Source organism: Sitophilus oryzae, unplaced genomic scaffold, assembly GCF_002938485.1.
Source record: "Sitophilus oryzae breed Bouriz unplaced genomic scaffold, Soryzae_2.0 scaffold_302_pilon_pilon, whole genome shotgun sequence".
Classification (NCBI taxonomy): Eukaryota; Metazoa; Arthropoda; class Insecta; order Coleoptera; family Curculionidae; genus Sitophilus; species Sitophilus oryzae.
The window spans coordinates 2,047,183-2,065,914 of NW_022146866.1; the positions used below are offsets into that span (position 1 = coordinate 2,047,183).

The window sequence follows — 18,732 nt, forward strand, 5'->3', positions numbered from 1 at the left end:
CGTTTTTTTTAAACCAAATAAAAATAATGAAAACCCAAATGAAAACTTAAATCAGCGTTTTTCCCGAACTTAAAAATACCAAGAAAATCAAAAATTTTAGAATAATTTTACATATAAAATGCCAGCGATCTTCATTTCATAGCCATCGCTGACGCCTTTTTTAGATAATACTGTATTATTTGTAAATATAATTTTTCGAACATTGATACTTGCAAAATATACATATAAATTTTGTGAATGCAAATAATAATACATCACTATTAGTAGATATTGAATGTTTTTTGTTAAATTAGATCGATTTTCAAACCCAAAATTTAAAATATATTTACATTTTACCCATTATCTTATGTACCTATACATTATTTGTACATTGTAAAATATTTGCTGCATTTGTATGGTTCATAGTTTATTTGCCAAAGTATTTATTACTATAAATAGGTAGGTATATATGTTGTAGTTATTAACTGTATATTATGTATGTTTCATGTAAACTATATCATTTTTAAAATACAAACCAAAAATCTGAGGAATAATTATGTTTTCCATGTATTCTACAACATATTTATTAATCCGTTATATCTAACTAGCGTGACGTCATAAATCTCGCCCGTAGGCTGATCTTTTAATAGAAGGCACTGGATACACCTTCAATCCTAGTCTTTTTAGCACTTAACCTATATTGAAGATCATGTGCAATATGACAATGCAGTTGCACCATAGGTATACATAATCCACACCGGTAACAGATGACCACTTTAATAACAAAGCTCATGTTACATCAAACGGAATAATACCCGTTCAAACACTTGGCTATCATCACGAAGGATTTACTACATCGCCTCATAATTAATTGATTTAAAGGCCGAAACGGGTCTTTATAAAACATAGCGAACCGCTTTTTCTGCACATTAGTAGATCAAGTACGGCCCGTCAAAGCTCCGATCAACGGTGTTCCCTTAATTAAACGCAAATGAATATTCATAATGATTAAATAAATATATCACAGTTACGACCGTTTTACTGTACATCCATCCTCTCGATTTATGCTAATTTAAACATAGTGAACTAGTTGAAATTCATTAATCGATATTTTTTAATGTCGGAAAATGTTATTGGCTAATTGTTTATTATACAGGGTGGCGCCTCTCATACGCCGCGGAGGCTCCAAGAAGAACGACAGCTTGTATTGAAATGAAATTTTATGAGCATATGTAGGTTAATTCAGAGCCCTTTTAAAAAATATAGAGTTCTACAGGGTGTACCCCAAAAAAATACATATCAAAGTTGTGTTTTTTGTAATAACCCTATATATTAATTGATTTTCGGATTCTGGGAGATAAATAAAGGTGAGTTTTATAAGAAAATGTAAAATGTAAGGTTTTTGACATATTTAACATTTTCTATAAAGAGAACAATTTTTAAATTAAACGAAATAAAGAACAATTTTTGAATTACAATAACAGCTACATAAATTGGAATTTACCCCGTATAGCCTAATATGTAGTTAAATTAACTATTATACTTTAAATCAAATTAAAACTTGATCCAAAAAGTTATATAGGGTGAGACAAAATTAATATTGAACATTTCACCTTTAAAAACATGTGACTCTCTTATTTTAAATGGAACACCCAGTATATTATTCCGATATTCACTGGATAATTCGTGTCTCTTCAAAATACTATAAAGGCTGCCTACCCCTCAAACAAAGATTTTTCTAGATATTTTCATTTACGTGGTTTGGTCTGGGTAGATCTTTATTATTAAAAAAATTCTCAGAAATTTGCCGAAAATGCAAACTTATCCTACATCAGAAAGAATTGATATGATTCTATCGGTTGGCGAATGCAGTGTGCTTTCACCGATTAATAGAATACTTAAATGCTCCTGATTTTATCTAGTCTAAGAGGGATATGTTAAAGACAGTGTTTAAAAAACTCGACCAACTATTGTCGACAACATGAGAGAAATTATTGTAGCTGCTTTTCGAGGTAGAACTCCAAAGATCCTGTGAAAAGACAATAATTTTATGCAGTTAACAGGAAAGGAAGCATTTTGAGCATTTGATTTCATCTAGCTAATTTTTGTCACATAATTATAGGTTTATATCTAGTTTTAATTCTGTAATAATTAAAATATCTTTTAAACGTGTATTTTTTATTACCGTTGAGTATTTTACTCTACAATCTTTAATTTTTGTTAAATTAACAAAAGATATCACAGCCACCTAGATTTTTTTCACATAATAAAGACCTTCTGATGCAAAATCATACAAATTAAAATATCTAGCAAAATCTTTGTCTGAGGGGTAGGCAACCTTAATAATATTTTGAAGATATATAAATTCCCCATTGAACACAGGAATAATATACTGGGTGTTCCATTTAAAATAAAGGAGTAACTTGCTTTTAAAAGTGACTAATGTTCTATATCAATTTTGTCTCACCCTGTATAACTTTCAGGGTCAAATTTCAATTTGGTTTAACATATAATGGTTACTGTAATTAAATATCAGGCTATACAAGGTCAACTAAAATTTAGGTAGCTGTTATCGAAATTTAAAATGTATTCTTCATTTTCAAATGTAAATCATAAATATGTCAAAATCCTTTCATTTTAGGTATATGCTTCTTTAATAAAACTCACCTTCATTTTTTCCTAGAATCCGAAAATCAGTTAATATATAGGGTGTTCCATTAGAAAAAACACAACTTTGATGTGTAACTTTTTTTGGGGACACCCTGTACAATTCTATATATTTTTATCAAATGCTTTCAGTTAACCTACATATGCTGCCAGAATTTCATTACGATATAAACTACCGTTTTTTATAGAGGTTCCGCGGCGTATGAGAGGCGCCACCCTGTACAGGGGGTTCCGTTTAAAAAAAATGAAACTTTGATGTGCCACGACTTTATGACCGACAATGTATACTTAAATTTATTACCCACTTAATAGATATTTATAAACCCTATATAACTTCTATATTATGTAACTTTTTGCGGAATAACACAAATAGAAGTTAAATGAGATGATACCGTATGATCGAAAAAAACGGCGTCCGATTGGCTTGGAAATGAACATCGATGAATTTTACATATAAATAAAATGATAGCGATCTTCATTTCATAGCCATCCCTGACGCCTTTTTTTCAATTTATTATTTTTTTTTCAATAACTACCTATTAATTTTCTATACTCGTTTCAAACGGACAATCCGGTAAACTTCACACTTGACGGCAACAGTTAACTCGTCAAATGTTATCCATAGTTGTGGTCTCTCATTTATGGCCTTGTTTTCCAATAATTCGATCTGCCTGGTTAATTCGACAACGATTTCGGTAAACTGGCCATTTTATATCTATATTAGAGATTGTGTAATTGATATTTGAGTTCGAATTGATAGCAGAACCGTTTGTTTTAATGTGGTTTGTGACCATAAAAGCTATTAAATCCGCAACCTATTTAATTAATGTCCGTGAAAAAAGCGCCATTGACATGATCCACTTAAATGTCTTAAAATATACCTTTATTAATTTAATTTTGAGAACTATTTTAGGACATTATTAATTATTAAGTACCTATAGCATATATATAAGCTAAAGATGGTATGGATAATTATTAAGTACCTATAGCATATATATATGCTGAAGATGGGCGGAAAACCATTAGTGGATGCCGTGGAAGTATTGTTAAATAAATGTCTGATGGAGGGTAGAATCCCGGACGCATGGAAAAACGCAGAAGTTGTGCTATTATACAAAAAAGGAGATTTTACAAATATAGAGAATTATAGACCAATAAGCCTTCTCTCGCATCTATACAAGCTCTTCACTAGGATTATCAACAACCGACTGTCTACGAAACTAGATTCCTATCAGCCAATAGAACAGGCAGGCTTTCGAAAAGGTTTTAGTACCATCGATCATCTACAAACAATTAAAACAGTCATTGAAAAAACAACAGAATACAATATACCTCTACATTTGGCCTTTGTAGACTACCAAAAAGCCTTTGACAGCATCGAAACCTGGTCATTTCTAGCTGCAATGGAGGACGCGAGAATTGATTCCAGATATTATTCCATTATTAAAAATATCTATGATAGTGCAACCTTCCAAGTTAAATTAGATGATGACCTCAAAACAGAAAAAATACTACTCGGCAAGGGCGTGAGACAAGGAGATACCATCTCTCCCAAGTTATTTACACTGGCACTGGAAAATGTCTTCAAGAAATTAGAATGGGAAAATAGAGGTCTAAACATCGATGGGGTACACCTTAGCCATCTGAGGTTCGCAGACGATATTGTCTTGCTGAGCACCGACATTCAAGAACTAAACACCATGCTAAATGAGCTAAATGACCAATCCCAGAAAATTGGCCTTAAAATGAACTTGAAGAAGACCAAGATAATGAGCAACAATATCCATAACATTACCGTTGACAACGTTATTATTGAAAACGTCGACCATTATATATATTTAGGTCATAAAATCAAGCTGGGCAAGGAAAACCAAAATACGGAGATCAAACGCAGGATCCATTTGGCATGGGTAGCATTTGGAAATACGAGCGATATTTTCAAGGATAAAAAGGTGCTCGTGAACCTAAAGAAAAAGGCTTACGACAGCTGCATTCTACCTGTGCTTACGTATGGCTTAGAGACTATGGCAATTACACGAAAAACAGCAGAACAACTACGAGTCGCACAAAGAGCCATGGAAAGAATCATGTTGGGAGTCACCATTAGGGAAAAAATACGGAATACCCACATACATCAAAAAACAAAATTAATAGATGTCGTTAAAAGAGTGGCAAGTCTGAAGTGGCAATGGATGGGACATGTGGCAAGATAGGATCCAGACCGATGGCCCCAAAAAGCAATCCTATAGAGACCTAGGGGAACAACAAGAAGTGTGGGCCGACCAAAAAAGAGATGGGTCGATGACGTCAGGGCAGTGGCGGGAAGACAATGGATAAGATTGGCTAGAGATCGCGAAGCATGGAAAAACCTAGAAGAGGCCTATATCCAACACTGGATGGAACCAGGCTGAGAAAAGTACCTATAGTAAACGCCACGAATGTTTGGGAGTGATTCATCGCTTGATAAAGTTAGAATCGACACGCGCGCTATCATTTTTACATTAAAAACGTAAATTTTTACCGCAGACGTAGGTTTTTAAAGGCCCGGTCTAATCATCTGCCTGCGCTCCTCCTACTTATTCTAAAATGTTAGCGCGATTGACAAAGACGATACTATATCGCGTTTCTTTGATTGATTCGTTTTTGTGCGTCAGTCAATTGGTGTGCTTGCAGTGCGACCAACGGGGCATTCCATTTTATATTTATAACCAAATATATGTTTTGACAAGATTTTGACAGTTAAAATAACAAATTACAACAGATTATATATTGATTATTATATGACTTGAAACACCACGGCACTGGAATTAAGTTTTATGTAACCTTGAACAGATTAGTTCACATGGTAGCGACCAATGAATCACTCCCAAACATTCGTGGCGTTTACTATATCAATCAGGGTTCAGAACCTTTTTTGAGACATCAAAGCACCAGGACGCAAAATTATTAATTCCCGTTTTTTTCGGTAATTTCGGGACTCGGTAATAATAATTAAAAACATATTTTTTGTTACGTGCGAAGGACTTTTGATACTTTCTAGCGGTCGAAATCAAACCCTTCTAAATAAGTAGTGATGCTATCTCTTACTATTCTTACTTCTGAAGTTATTTTGAAGTTTCTATAATGTTTTTTAGCAATTATTGAAGTTTGAATATGTTATTTTATTATTTAGTATAATAATGCTGAACGTATTAGTTATATTTTTTTGTGTTATATTTTTATAGGCATTTTCATCTTTAATTGAAAATGTTAAGTGTTTTTTTTTAATTTAGTTAAGTTGGTTTCGAGGTTGGTTGATGTTGTTTCGTTTGGGTTCATTATTTGTGTTCATGTTTATTTTCTCATGACTTAATAATTTGATATTATTTTCATTTGAAACTCAATTTTTTATCGGTTTTACTTTTGAGAACCATCCCTTGCTTGCTAGTTGACGAACTCCACAATCGTTGAACGAAAATGTTTTAGCGCGGTTCTGGAAACTCTAAGTTGGTTTATGTTGTTTAGTGGGAAATTTAAGTTACCTATACTTTTTTCTTTACTTATGTTCATGTTAATTTTTTCATGACTGATTACTTAATAATTATTTGATATTATTTTCATTAAAAATCTCAATTTTTTATCTATTTTACTTTGAAAAACCATTCCTTGCTTTCTCATTGATGAACTGCACCACCATTGAACAAAAATTAGTCAGTATCGAAAGTACCGAAAAAACCGGGAAATCCCGGCTCGGTACCGAAATTCCCGGTTCCGAAAAACAGCTCCGGTTCCGGAAACCCTACTATCAATGTACCTATCTGGTTTAAATATGTAGTTACTCATTTTTTAATTTTTTTTAATGGCGTCTAGAGACCTGCGGCGAATTGTTTTTTTTTCTGGAAGTCAGTTCTAGATAGGTACGGTATTATATATGTAAAGAATGTAGTTTGTTTAGGAAGGGGGTTAATCACCGCGACCTTACAGATCTATTGTGTGTTCCCCTTTCTTAAATTATAACGAGTTACAACAATCATACAGTCTCAGGGCTTTGACAAAAGACAGTATCTGAGACGGCTCCACAGAGGCCAGCTCTCCATCTTCGACATCAGCCGTACCAAAGTTTATGGCACGAATGGTTGTCGTCTCGACGCACTCAGTAATACGGTGTTCCAGTGTTTCCCCATTTTCCCCACAGAATCTGCATTCGCCGTTGTTTCTTAGCTTCAATCGACGGAAGTGTTCGTTAAGCGGCGGCTACACGACAGCGACTTGCCTGCACGGTATAGTTTGCGCAAACAAGAAGGAACACTGTGCGGTGTCCACACGATGCAAGTAAGAGCGTACATTCATCATTATTTTTATTCGGAATTTGTGGTTCCGTTCGTGGAAATGTCAAGTGACGAATTATTAATTTTTATTGCTTATTGTTAAAGAAAAAACAGCAAAATAAACGGTATAGATCGAAGGAGTAAAAACTAACTTAAATAGAAAACAATTTTCTTGTACGCATCATTTTTTTTTGTTTCTATTGGAATAATCTTTCAATTTTATCTTTCATAAACATGGCAACGATTAATATATTTCAATAAAACTCGTCATAAACTCCTTATTGGAATAAGTACGAATATCAGACATTTTCTAAGAGTTGATAACTAATAGCACAAAACCCACAAAATAAGTCACAAAACTGTACCTTGAATTCGCTGATACCGCACAAACTGGTTTGCGCAAACTAAAATTTTTAGCAGCGCGACGTTTAAGCGGCGGCTATATGGTAGCGACTTGCCTGCACGGTATAATTTGCGCAAACTAGAAGGAACACTGTGCGGTGTCCACACGATGCAAGTAAGAGCGTACATTCATCATTATTTTTATTCCGAATTTGTGGTTCCGTTCGTGGAAATGTCAACTGACCAATTATTGTTTTTTATTGCTTATTGTTAAAGAAAAAACAGCAAAATAAACTGTATAGATCGAAGTGGAGTAAAAATTGGCTTTTAAATAGAAAACCATTTTCTTGTACGCATCATTTTTTCTGTTTCTATAGGAATAATCTTTCGATTTTATCTTCCATAGGCATGGCAACGATCAATATATTTCAATGAAACTCGTCATAAACTCCTTATTGGAATAAGTACGAATATCAGACATTCTCTAAGAGTTGATAAATAATAACACAAAACCCACAAAAGTCACAAAACTCTAGCTTGAACTCGCTGATACCGTCTACACGTAAGATATCACCGCACAAACTGGTTTGCGCAAACTAAAATCTTTAGCAGCGCGATGTTTACGCAGGCCGCGCTTGTTGTTTTGTGCGTGCTACCGTTTTACCGTCTACACACAGCCAGTTCCTGATACAAACAGGTTTGCGCAGGTAAGCTCGTGGTAAAGCTTGTACGTGTAGCCGGCCCTTAAGGAGACAGGGTCCTGTCACAAACCCCGTAACAATCCGAAGATTGTTTTTACTTAATTCAAGGAAAATCTTTGATTTTTCTCGGTCGTAAGTTCTGAGGAACTTTTTCGAGTGTCTTAGAGCGTTGGAGGATTCCCATTTCAGGTTACGGATGGAGTCTTCCAAGTTCTTGAGTTCCGCTTTAAGTTGGTTTCCCCTTGGAAAGCAGAACGGTCTTGGTCCAGTTAGTAGAGTGTTCGCTCCTTTTCTATATACCGGGTGCGTCTCGAAAGTGACTCACCCCTGTAACTTCTTTATTTTTTCAGATAAAAAAACGAGATTTGGTATGTTAGTATATGACATAAAATAGCACTGATTGACGTATTCAATTGTTTTTGGTCACTTCATGTTTCACCGGAAATGACTGCAACTTTTGATTTTTAAATGGCACCCTCGGTATTTTTTTACTTTATACGATAGAAAATGACACTCTGAGTAGAATGACATAGCATATGTCAACTTTTGACAATTTTGCTTTAAAAAAAATCTAGAGTGTCATGGCTGTGCTAATAAAAACACTAATTTATAATCAAGGAGCCTTGGAAAAATAGTTTTGATCGTCTAATGTTTTTCGTGGCTGATCCTGGCCGGTTTAAAGCTGCCCAAATCGTATTTTTAATCATATCTCAGTTTTTTCAAATGGAACGAGGGTGGCTCATTAGGATATTAGGAAAAATCAATTTTTTACAAATAATTTGGTACCACACACTTGGTATATTTCGAGTCAAATTGTCATTATGAACTGCATGTTATAAACCACATGCGAAAATGTCAAAAGTTGACATGACATGTCATTCTATTCAGAGTGTCATTTTCAATCGAATAAAGTACAAATATACCAAGGGTGCCATTTAAAAATCAAAAGTTGTAATCATTTCCAGTGAGACAGGAAGTGATAAAAAACGATTGAATACGTCAATCAATTCTATTTTATGTCATATACTGACATATCAAATCTCGTTTTTTTTATCTGAAAAAATAAAAAAGTTATAGGGGTGAGCCACTTTTGAGACGCACCCGGTATTATAAATAACAGAAAATGTAGAAAAAAGCAATAATAAACTAAATATCTCTTTATATTTATACTAAGGTATTATTAACTGTCAAATAACAGCAAATCATGTTTAATTATGAAACTCCATAAAAAACAGATGTGACATTTAATACATTTGATTAATTATTAATGTATTATATTACAAAAGATAAATTATGATACAGTGTTCACTGTTATACATATTTCTAAACATAATTCTGTGTAACGCTTTCGAATAAACTAGTTTTCTATATTTTGACACCCACTGTTGACCTTTACGTACGAAGATATAAAAATGTGCATGCATTAAATGTTGCTACATTCCATCATTGGATATTATGAAAGATGAAGTGACACTATTTTCTTCTTTTACTACAAGAACGTAAAAATATTATGTATTCTTAGTAATATTATGAGAAAATAATTGGTAGGTAATAATATTCTTCAGTGTAGGTTATTTGGTAAGATATGGCCATTTTTTAAAAGGTCTTTTTAACTTTTCTTCCGGATTGTTTTTGCCTTTTGAAAAATAGTATAAATAATATAAACCTTCTCGTATCGACAAAATTAAGAGTCTCAGTACCTTCAATTGTTTCGGATATACTATAATAGATATCATCCACAGAGTCAAATCCCTCAAATGACAGTGGGCAGGACACCTATGGGCAAGAAGAACAGACAACAGATGACCACAAACATCAAAAATTACAGTACCCACGACGAATTAAAAGATATTAGAAGAAGACCGAACCTGAGATGGGACCATGATATTAGGAAGTTAGGCTCGCATAGCCAAGAATATACAACAATGGGTCCAACTACAAAGAGAGTATGTGAGGAAGGCTTCTTAGAAGCAACCATAATTGGAAATGGTTGAATAAGCTGAAAATGATGATGATGATGATGATGACTAAAAAATCAAATAATTTAGCTACAAACTGCTCATAAAATCAAAGTCGGTCGACTAGAAAACAATACCTACATATATAAAACTTTAAAATAAATAAAAATTTCAAGGTGCCCGTTTTTCGTGTCAGTGAGTGTATAATGAATCATTACCGGCAACATCTTTTGCCAATTCGTCTGCTGAAAAATTCTGTACCTGGAGGAATCGCATTAAATATCTTTGAAAACCCTGTATAGACTAGTCGAGGAAGTCTAAAAATGTACATATTTTATATTCCAGGAGGTTTTTTCTACATATTTATCTAAAAGCAGTCGGTATTTTAGGAAATAAAATTTTATGGCAATCATATTTCAGACAAAAAATATACGTTTTCACCACTATTTTGTCCAGAGCATCTAAAAAATAAAAGATAAAGTGAAAATCTCAAGTGGGAAACCTGATATAGAACTTTTTTCGGAACTATACAATATTATCCGTCCATGTATATTATCTACAGAGTGTTTCAAAAAACATGTGCCATCTCGTGGGAATATTCCTCAGGTAAAAATTTGATTTATTTTTCGTATCAACATAGGTCCGATTCTGCTTTGTTTCGTAGATACAGGGTGTTAAAGTCTTAATAATTTTTCGATTTATTATCACGTTCTTTAATTTAGTAGTTTTAGTGATTTGAATGACATTTTGAGGGTAAAAAATACTATAAGTGCTACATATTTTATTGCTAAAAACGGCAGGCATCAAAATTCATCAGGGACGTGCCAATGGATTATCACTGGAATACATGTGCACCACTGACTTTTTTTCTTTTGATATCAAAATTGTGTAGGCCGTTTAATGCCAATTAAAAGTTATCACTTGATATTTTGTCGAATTCGACCTCCCTGATGAGATAAACGCAATTTTATTAATCACAATTAATAAAAATTAAATTAAATTAATAAATTAAATATTTTACCTAATTTATTATGAAATATTATTACTATTAGTTATTATTACTATTAGTCCAACATACAGCAATAAAAAATAATAAAATTATGGTATTTAAGATAATTACAAAAAACCTAATTTTAAAAGTTTTAACATCCTGTAACTCTAAAACTAGGCATACATTTCCATGTCCATGTTTATAGGAGCTTTTTTTAATATTTTTTGATGGGGAATCAATGAGTACTTATTTGAAACTTTCACAAGTTAATGATATTAATTTTTTTAAGGTTGCTATTAGACTTGGATCAAGACAAAGTAATAAAATTGCGTTTATCTTATCAAGGAGGCCGAAATCGAAAAAATATCAATAGACAACTTTTAATCGGCATTAAACTGTTTACACTATTTCGCTAACAAAAGAAAAAACAGTCAGTGGCGTGTATGCTTTTTTTAGAAAATTTTTCCAGTGATAACCCATATCCACGTCCCTGGTGAATATGGCGACACATGTTTAGTCTTAAAATATGTCGCATTTATAGTAACTTTTACCCTCAAAAAATCATTCGAAACGCTAAAAGTACTTAGAAGAAAAGTATAATAAATCGAAAGACGAACGACTTTAACACCCTGTAGCTAGGAAACAAAGCAGAATCAGACCTATGTTGATATGAAAAATAAATCTTATTTTTACGTGAGGAATCTCCCCATGAGAGATGGCACATGTTTTTTGAAACACCCTGTATATTTCTTTAAATTAGCCACTTTTGAAAGAACTAGATTTACTTTGGGACTAAACAGTTTTTTTAAGGATCGGCCTGGTTCTTATAAGTACTTGAGAACGTTTTAAATCACAAATTTGAATTGAATAGAGGCCACTAATGACAGTCTGAAATTGAACAGAACTCTAGACTTAACCCCGGTTCTCGGAATATTTAGGTACTCGAGTGTCGGGTCACGGATGACGAACCGAATCGGGGGTGTACAGGGTGTCCCATTTTCATGCGTTTTATGTTTTTCTTCGCTTATGAGTAGAGACACAAAGATGCGGTTTTCACATTATTATGCTACTTTTTTATGGAACTAAAGATGCTACACACAGATTTGTCGTAGCCGTCTTAGTTCCCAGAATACAGGAATTATACAGGGTTGTTTACTACATACCACACGAAGTATTATTGTAGCTAAACGATTAGATTTTTATAAATTGTAAGTTTTGGGTTCGTTGAAGAGCTATTAGGGCTACAATTTAAAAATAATTTAACAAGATACAGAGTACAGAGTGTCCCAAATAAGTAAAAAATATTATAGTTGTATTTTTTAAACGGAACACCCTGTGGTTTATTCTATTTCTGGATTCTACGATTGTAATAAAGGTAAATTTGATTAAAGGTTTATCACACTTACACCTTACCGTTTTTTAAATATTTTCAATTTTGTGAAATTGCAGTGAAAAATTGGTCTAAATTATAAGAAAATGCATTTTTTACGAAAACTTGAAGAGATAGGTAAAAACTAGTATAATACAATTTGATAGACAATTAAAGTGTGCATCTGATTCTCGTAAAATATACAGGGTGTTCTATTTAAATTAAACAAGTTACTGCCGTGACACCGCCGTTTAAAGCAAGTAATTATTTAATATAAATTTTTAGACACTCCGTATAAGGTAGTATTTTGTTTATTACTGCAACACAATATCTTATCAATAAATAAACTTCAGTAAATATTTAGTATTAAAAATGCTGATACCTGGAGAAATGAAGCCTTAAAATTTTTACCGCAATTTCATAAAATTGAAAATCTTTCAAAAACGGTAAGGTTTAAGTGTGGTAAACTTACTCAATCAATATCTTTATTACTCAATCAAATTTATCTTTATTTCAATCGTAGAATCAATCTAAAAATATAATAATATACAGGGTATTCCATTTAAAAAAATACAACTGTAATATTTTTTACTTGTTTGGGACACTCTGTATCTTGTAAAAGTATTTTTACATTGTAGCTCTAATAGTCCCAAAACTTACAATTTATAAAAATCTTATCGTTTAGCGACAATACTCCGTGTCGTATGTGGTGAACAACCCTGTATACAGCGAAATTGAAAACGTTGCATTTTTTTACTTTCCTGGCAACTTGGTTATCTTATAACTTGACGAAAAGGTAAACACTGAGTTTCATAGGGATTTTTACGTAAAATTCAGCGAGGTCACTAGTTTTTTGTGGGGAGAGTTCTCATTCTTAACATATGACATATGACCTAAACTTATGATTTTTAAACAGGCTACTCTCTATATTACTTTATTCGTCTTGTTATGGGCATTCTAAAAATATAACATACTATACCGGATGCGTCTCAAAAGTTATAGGGCTCACCCCTATAACTTTTTATTTTTTCACATAAACAATGAGATTTGGTCAGTTAGTGTATGACATAAATTAGGATTGATTGATGTCTATGATTGATGTATTCAATTGTTTTTGGTCACTTCCTGTTTCACCGGAAATGACTACAACTTTTGATTTTTAAATAGCACCCTCGGTATACTTCTACTTTATTCGATAGAGAATGACATATCATATGTCAACTTTTGACATTTTCGCATATAGTTTATTTGAAATGCGGTTCATAATGACAATTTGACTCGAAATACCAAGTGGTACCAAATTATTCGTAAAAAAATGCTTTTTCCCAATATGCTAATGAGAAACCCTTGTTCCATTTGAAAAAATTGATTATGTTAAAAAATACGATTTGAGCATCTTTTAACCGACCAAAACAAGACATGAAAAACATTCGACCAAATCTTTTTTTCCAAGGATCCTTGATTAAAAATTAGTGTTTTTAACACACTCTATATTGAAATTTAAAATACGTTTTTTTTAATGCGATTTTATTTTAATATAGTTCGTTGTGTATATAAACTACCATACGACCGAAAAAAAACGGCGTCAAAGACGGCTGGGGAATGACAATCGTTGATCATTTTGGCGAGGTCAAGCTCTTGACGTCATTTACTTAGCCGGTACTCTACCATCTTTTAATGGCATGGCGCTTAATACCATTTGGCCTTAAGAAGGTTTTTTTTTATTTTTATATTGAATCAAATTATTTTTAAATGATGTAGTACGCTTAAAATTTGACATTTTTTTGGAAAAAGATTTGTGTCTGGAAACGTTATCCTTTTTTAATCAAGGATGTGTTAATTTTTGACAAGTTTTATGTAAAAATTTAGTAAATGACATCTAGAGATTGACCTCGCCAAAATTATCAACGATTGTCATTCCCAGCCGTCTTTGACGCCGTTTTTTTTAACATACGGTAGAATTTTTATACAGTTATGTTGTGTTATGTTCATGGGGGCGTTTTCTTCTACAGTTACCTTATTAAGAACAACACTTTTTATCGTTTAGTATTCTTTTTTAGAGTTAGAGAACTATACCAGATGTATCATATCAGTACCCGTTCTATTGGAATGTATATGTTGTATGCAAAAGAAAAGATTCTTCGTTTTTACGCATCTGAATTTAAAAAAAACCGTCTTTCTAGCAATAAAAGGCAACAGTGACAAAAAAAAACTTTAAATTAAAAAAAAAAAAAAATGACAGACAACTCAACTTGTTAATATTCTCTTTTTGCGCAGACTATTAACTATTTCATGGTTCATTCATTCAGTCATTACAAAAGGCTAAAACACCTGTTGTTACTCAAAAAAATAAACACAACCTCACGAGAATAAAACTAATACCAAGGCCTAAACTGATGCTAGTTAAATATTATTATGTTTTTAAACAATTAAACAAATTAATGAAAACGTACATATTTCATATTTCCTTTTCATTCATAAACTGCTTCATTATACACCTTTTCGAAGGTTCTCATATACCTATTAAACAAATTACAAATAATATTTCACGTAAATACAATTATTGCAACATTCTATACAGGTAGGTATGCATGCAATATTTAAATTATTGCTAAGTCGTAAAATATTTTGTTTACACATTACATATAATATTTTTAAATCGCCTAAAATACCAAATTATAGAAACAAATTTTTCTTTATTGTTGTTAATTACATAATTATTTTTATTACTTATTATTAATAATATAAAGAGTTATATTAGGATGTAACGTATGTATTTGTTATGAGAAATAACAACAACTAAATAGAAATTAGAAATAACAGTGTAAAAAAATCTAAAAGAAAGTTCCAAACTGAAATAAGGAATAAGTTAAAATGCCAAGGTAAGTAATTGTTGAATTATTTCAACATTATCATTCACTTAAACCTTTTTACTTGATACCTACCAATTTACAAATCAACAATTATCAACATTAATTGTACCTCTGAGAATTGTACCGTATGATCACAGATCTGTGGTATGATCGAAAATAAACGGCGTCCAGTTGGCTTGGAAATGACGATCGATGACATTCCCCATATAATTTTACATACAAAATGACAGCGATCTTCATTTCGTAGCTATCGCTGACGCCGTTTTTATTCGATCATAATGTATAAATCAATTTAAGGATAATATACAGGGTGGTCCGAACTGTATTCCGGAAACTTCGGTAGCATATTCTGCAGATAAAAACAAGTAAAAAAGTTCATATAAATATATATGTTCTAAAATGCCTAGTTTCGGAGATACAGGGTGTAGAAGCACAGTAGAAGTTTCATTTTTATTTCGATTTTTTCCAAATAATTTCTGAAGTAACGTCAATATATGGATGAAAATTGGTGTCTGGTAGTTTTTTGACATGAGAATGAGAAATTTGATTTTGATGTCAATATGAGGGTGCATGTGTTTTAACTGTTTTGAAGAGTAATAACATTTTTTTTGTCCGTACCTGTATAGAACTACCGAGTGAAAAAATATACATTTCCGTAATTTTCTACGTATAAAATGTCTCTTGGTAAAAATCGTTACGAGCAACCCTTCTCGAGATATTTAGAATAAAAATAATCAATGCATGTCATTACTGACAAAAAATAAACATGTTGTGTAGATAGTTATTTGACTGAAATGATAAATTTGGGAAATTTTTATTTTTTTAAATTAATCATAAAATTTTCTTCAATAAATGATGATTGATGATGATATGGCACAAAAACATATTTAATTTATGTCAGTGATGACAAGTATTGATAATTTCGATTTCAAATATCTCGAGAACTATTACTCGTAGCGATTTTTATTAAGAGATCTTTTTTACGTTAAAAACGTCGTAAATGTATATTTTTTTACTTAGTAGTTTTATACAGGTACGGACGAAAAGTTATTACTCTTCAAACCAGTTAAAAATATGTAGGTGGCGCCCTCTACAAGTAGGAGTCATATTGACATCAAAATCAAATTTCTCATATCAAAAAACTCCTGGACACCAAATTTCATCCAAATATTGATGTTACTTCAGAGATTATTTGGAAAAGATCGAAATAAAAATGAAACTTCTACACCCTGTATCTCCGAAACTAAGCATTTTAGGACATACTTTTATAATAACTTTTTTACTTATTTTTATCTGCAGAATATGCTGCCAAAATTTCCGGAATACAGTTCGGACTACCCTGAATATTTTCAATGTGCAAATTTGCCGAAAATGACACTTATTTAAATTAATACCGTTGTTAATACTAACGCTGTATACATACCTACCTAATAATATTTTATACATAAAAAATCGAGTATAAAGTTAAATAAATTTAAAGGTCGTTTCTTATTTGATTGTAAACATTGTTGAAAATAAACCGCCTAATTGCATTATGATTAATTAACTTATTGGCCAATATTCGTAATATTTGTGCCATGGATTTCATTACCTAGCTTAAAAAAATAAACAAGAGTGACCTTAAAAAGATTTATCCATATAATAGAACAACTACTATAGGTGTGTGTTTTTTAGTTTTAATATTTATGAAGCTAATAAGGCTAATATCTACAGTAAAAATGAAAGTATCTAACTACAGAATTTTTTGTCCATCGTTATTATTTAATACTTAATAAGGTAAATAATATGTTATTAATTATTTCATAAATAATTTAATTAACTTTGAATGTTTTTCAAATATATACCGTATGATCGAAAAAAAAACAGCGCCGAGTTGGCTTGGAAATAACGATCGATGACATTCCTCATATAATTTTACATATAAATGACAGAGATCTTTTTATTTCATAGCCATCAATGACGCCGTTTTTTTTTTCATCATATTGTACCGTATGATAATAAATTAAAACTCTAAATTTGAATGTCACATGATTTTTAATAAATTTCCTCCTATTAGTCTTTAAAAAATTACGATTTTTTTATTTGCCATAATGAGTTTCTTGGCCGGTCAAAATAGGTACATACTTGTGAACCGTCTATGACTCATTTTAAGGCACTACAAAAGGTATAAATTATAAAAAGGGTAAAGGAAGGAGATACGCACTCTTGATTTTTCTTCAAAGTGTAAGAACCTCAAGCCAGAAAAGTGCTTTTCGGCATTAATGTTTTTTAACAAGTGAAAAAAGTATTTACAGTTCTTTATTTCAATCTTATAATAATTATTGAAAGTTTAGGATCTAACGTTTTTAACTAGTAATCCTTGGTACATCTTTAAGAAATGACTAATTATTGTACTGCGAGAGGTGAAATAATACGATAACGCGGAAATAATGCATTCCGCATTGTAAAAAAACAATTGCCTAATTGTTATTCTGTAATCGTTAAAAATATTAAACATCCTGCAGACAACTATTCAGAGGGTATTTAATAAATATACTAATCAAATTATTTATTAAAAATTTTATACAATTTTCATACCATTATTAAAAAAGGTAAATAAGGACCTTTTTGTTACAGTAGGCTGTGTATTAAGTTTCAATAATTAGCACTGTCGTTATGGGCAACGTAAACAAATATCTTGAACTTCTTGAAAAACTTACCGATGTAGAAGAAGGCGACGATTCTGAGCTTTTCCAACTCCATGGTAAAAACAAATCCTTTTCGAATTCAGTTACGAAACACGCACAACAAAAAACAATCCGGACATTCCAAACATTTTTACAAACTACACATTATAGAAACGAATAATAAAAACTTTAACGTAAAATAATGAGAAACTATAAAAATGCTCTATCGCGCACAACCACCTGACAAAATGTGCCTGCCTTGTTTCAGTTGTTTCTTACCTTACTCACCTGTAAAAAAAAATAATAAGTCGAGTAACTGACAGTTACTAAACAAATGCGCAAGTGCACAGGTAATTTGTTTTTGTTATGCTGGCAACCAAACATACACGAGATGGTTTTAAAATTTAATAATTAATTTTAATGTAAACATAATATCCTATAATACTAAGTTATTTGTAATTTTAACTTCAGTGAATGGAAGATGTAACAATCTTTATATTTATTTTTCTATGTTAACAATACATAAAGATGTATTTTGTACTTATATCCAGATTAAAAACACGTTTTGGTAGGTAAGAAATAGACTTGACAAGAATGTCTATATTGGTCTATATTTAGAAGAGAGAGACATTAATTTTAGCTCATAATATTAAATCTAGAAAATTCAGAATCAAAAATTTTAAATAAATTTATAAATTGTTTAAATTTACCGCCATAAAACCGGAAACTCGTATGACAAAACAAATGACTAATCAAATCCGTCATGGCGCCTTCTGTCGCTTATCATTTTGAACAGTTCAAAAACTCGACCTGAAAACGTATTAAATAGTGATTTTTTGTTGAAGTTACTTGAAAAAGAGGTGACGGAAGATTCCGAGC

At 31.7% G+C, this 18,732-nt stretch overlaps 1 protein-coding gene across 1 annotated transcript in view; it reads right to left on the minus strand.

Moving 5' to 3' along the window:
- LOC115884605 (protein crumbs) overlaps positions 1–18,121 on the minus strand; it is a 73,636-nt gene extending 55,515 nt beyond the window's left edge. Inside the window, 1 exon segment of the mRNA XM_030903239.1 lies at positions 17,887–18,121. Coding sequence (XP_030759099.1) covers positions 17,887–17,929 — 43 coding nt within the window. The 5' untranslated portion in view covers positions 17,930–18,121.
- Between the last annotated feature and the right edge of the window lie 611 nt (positions 18,122–18,732).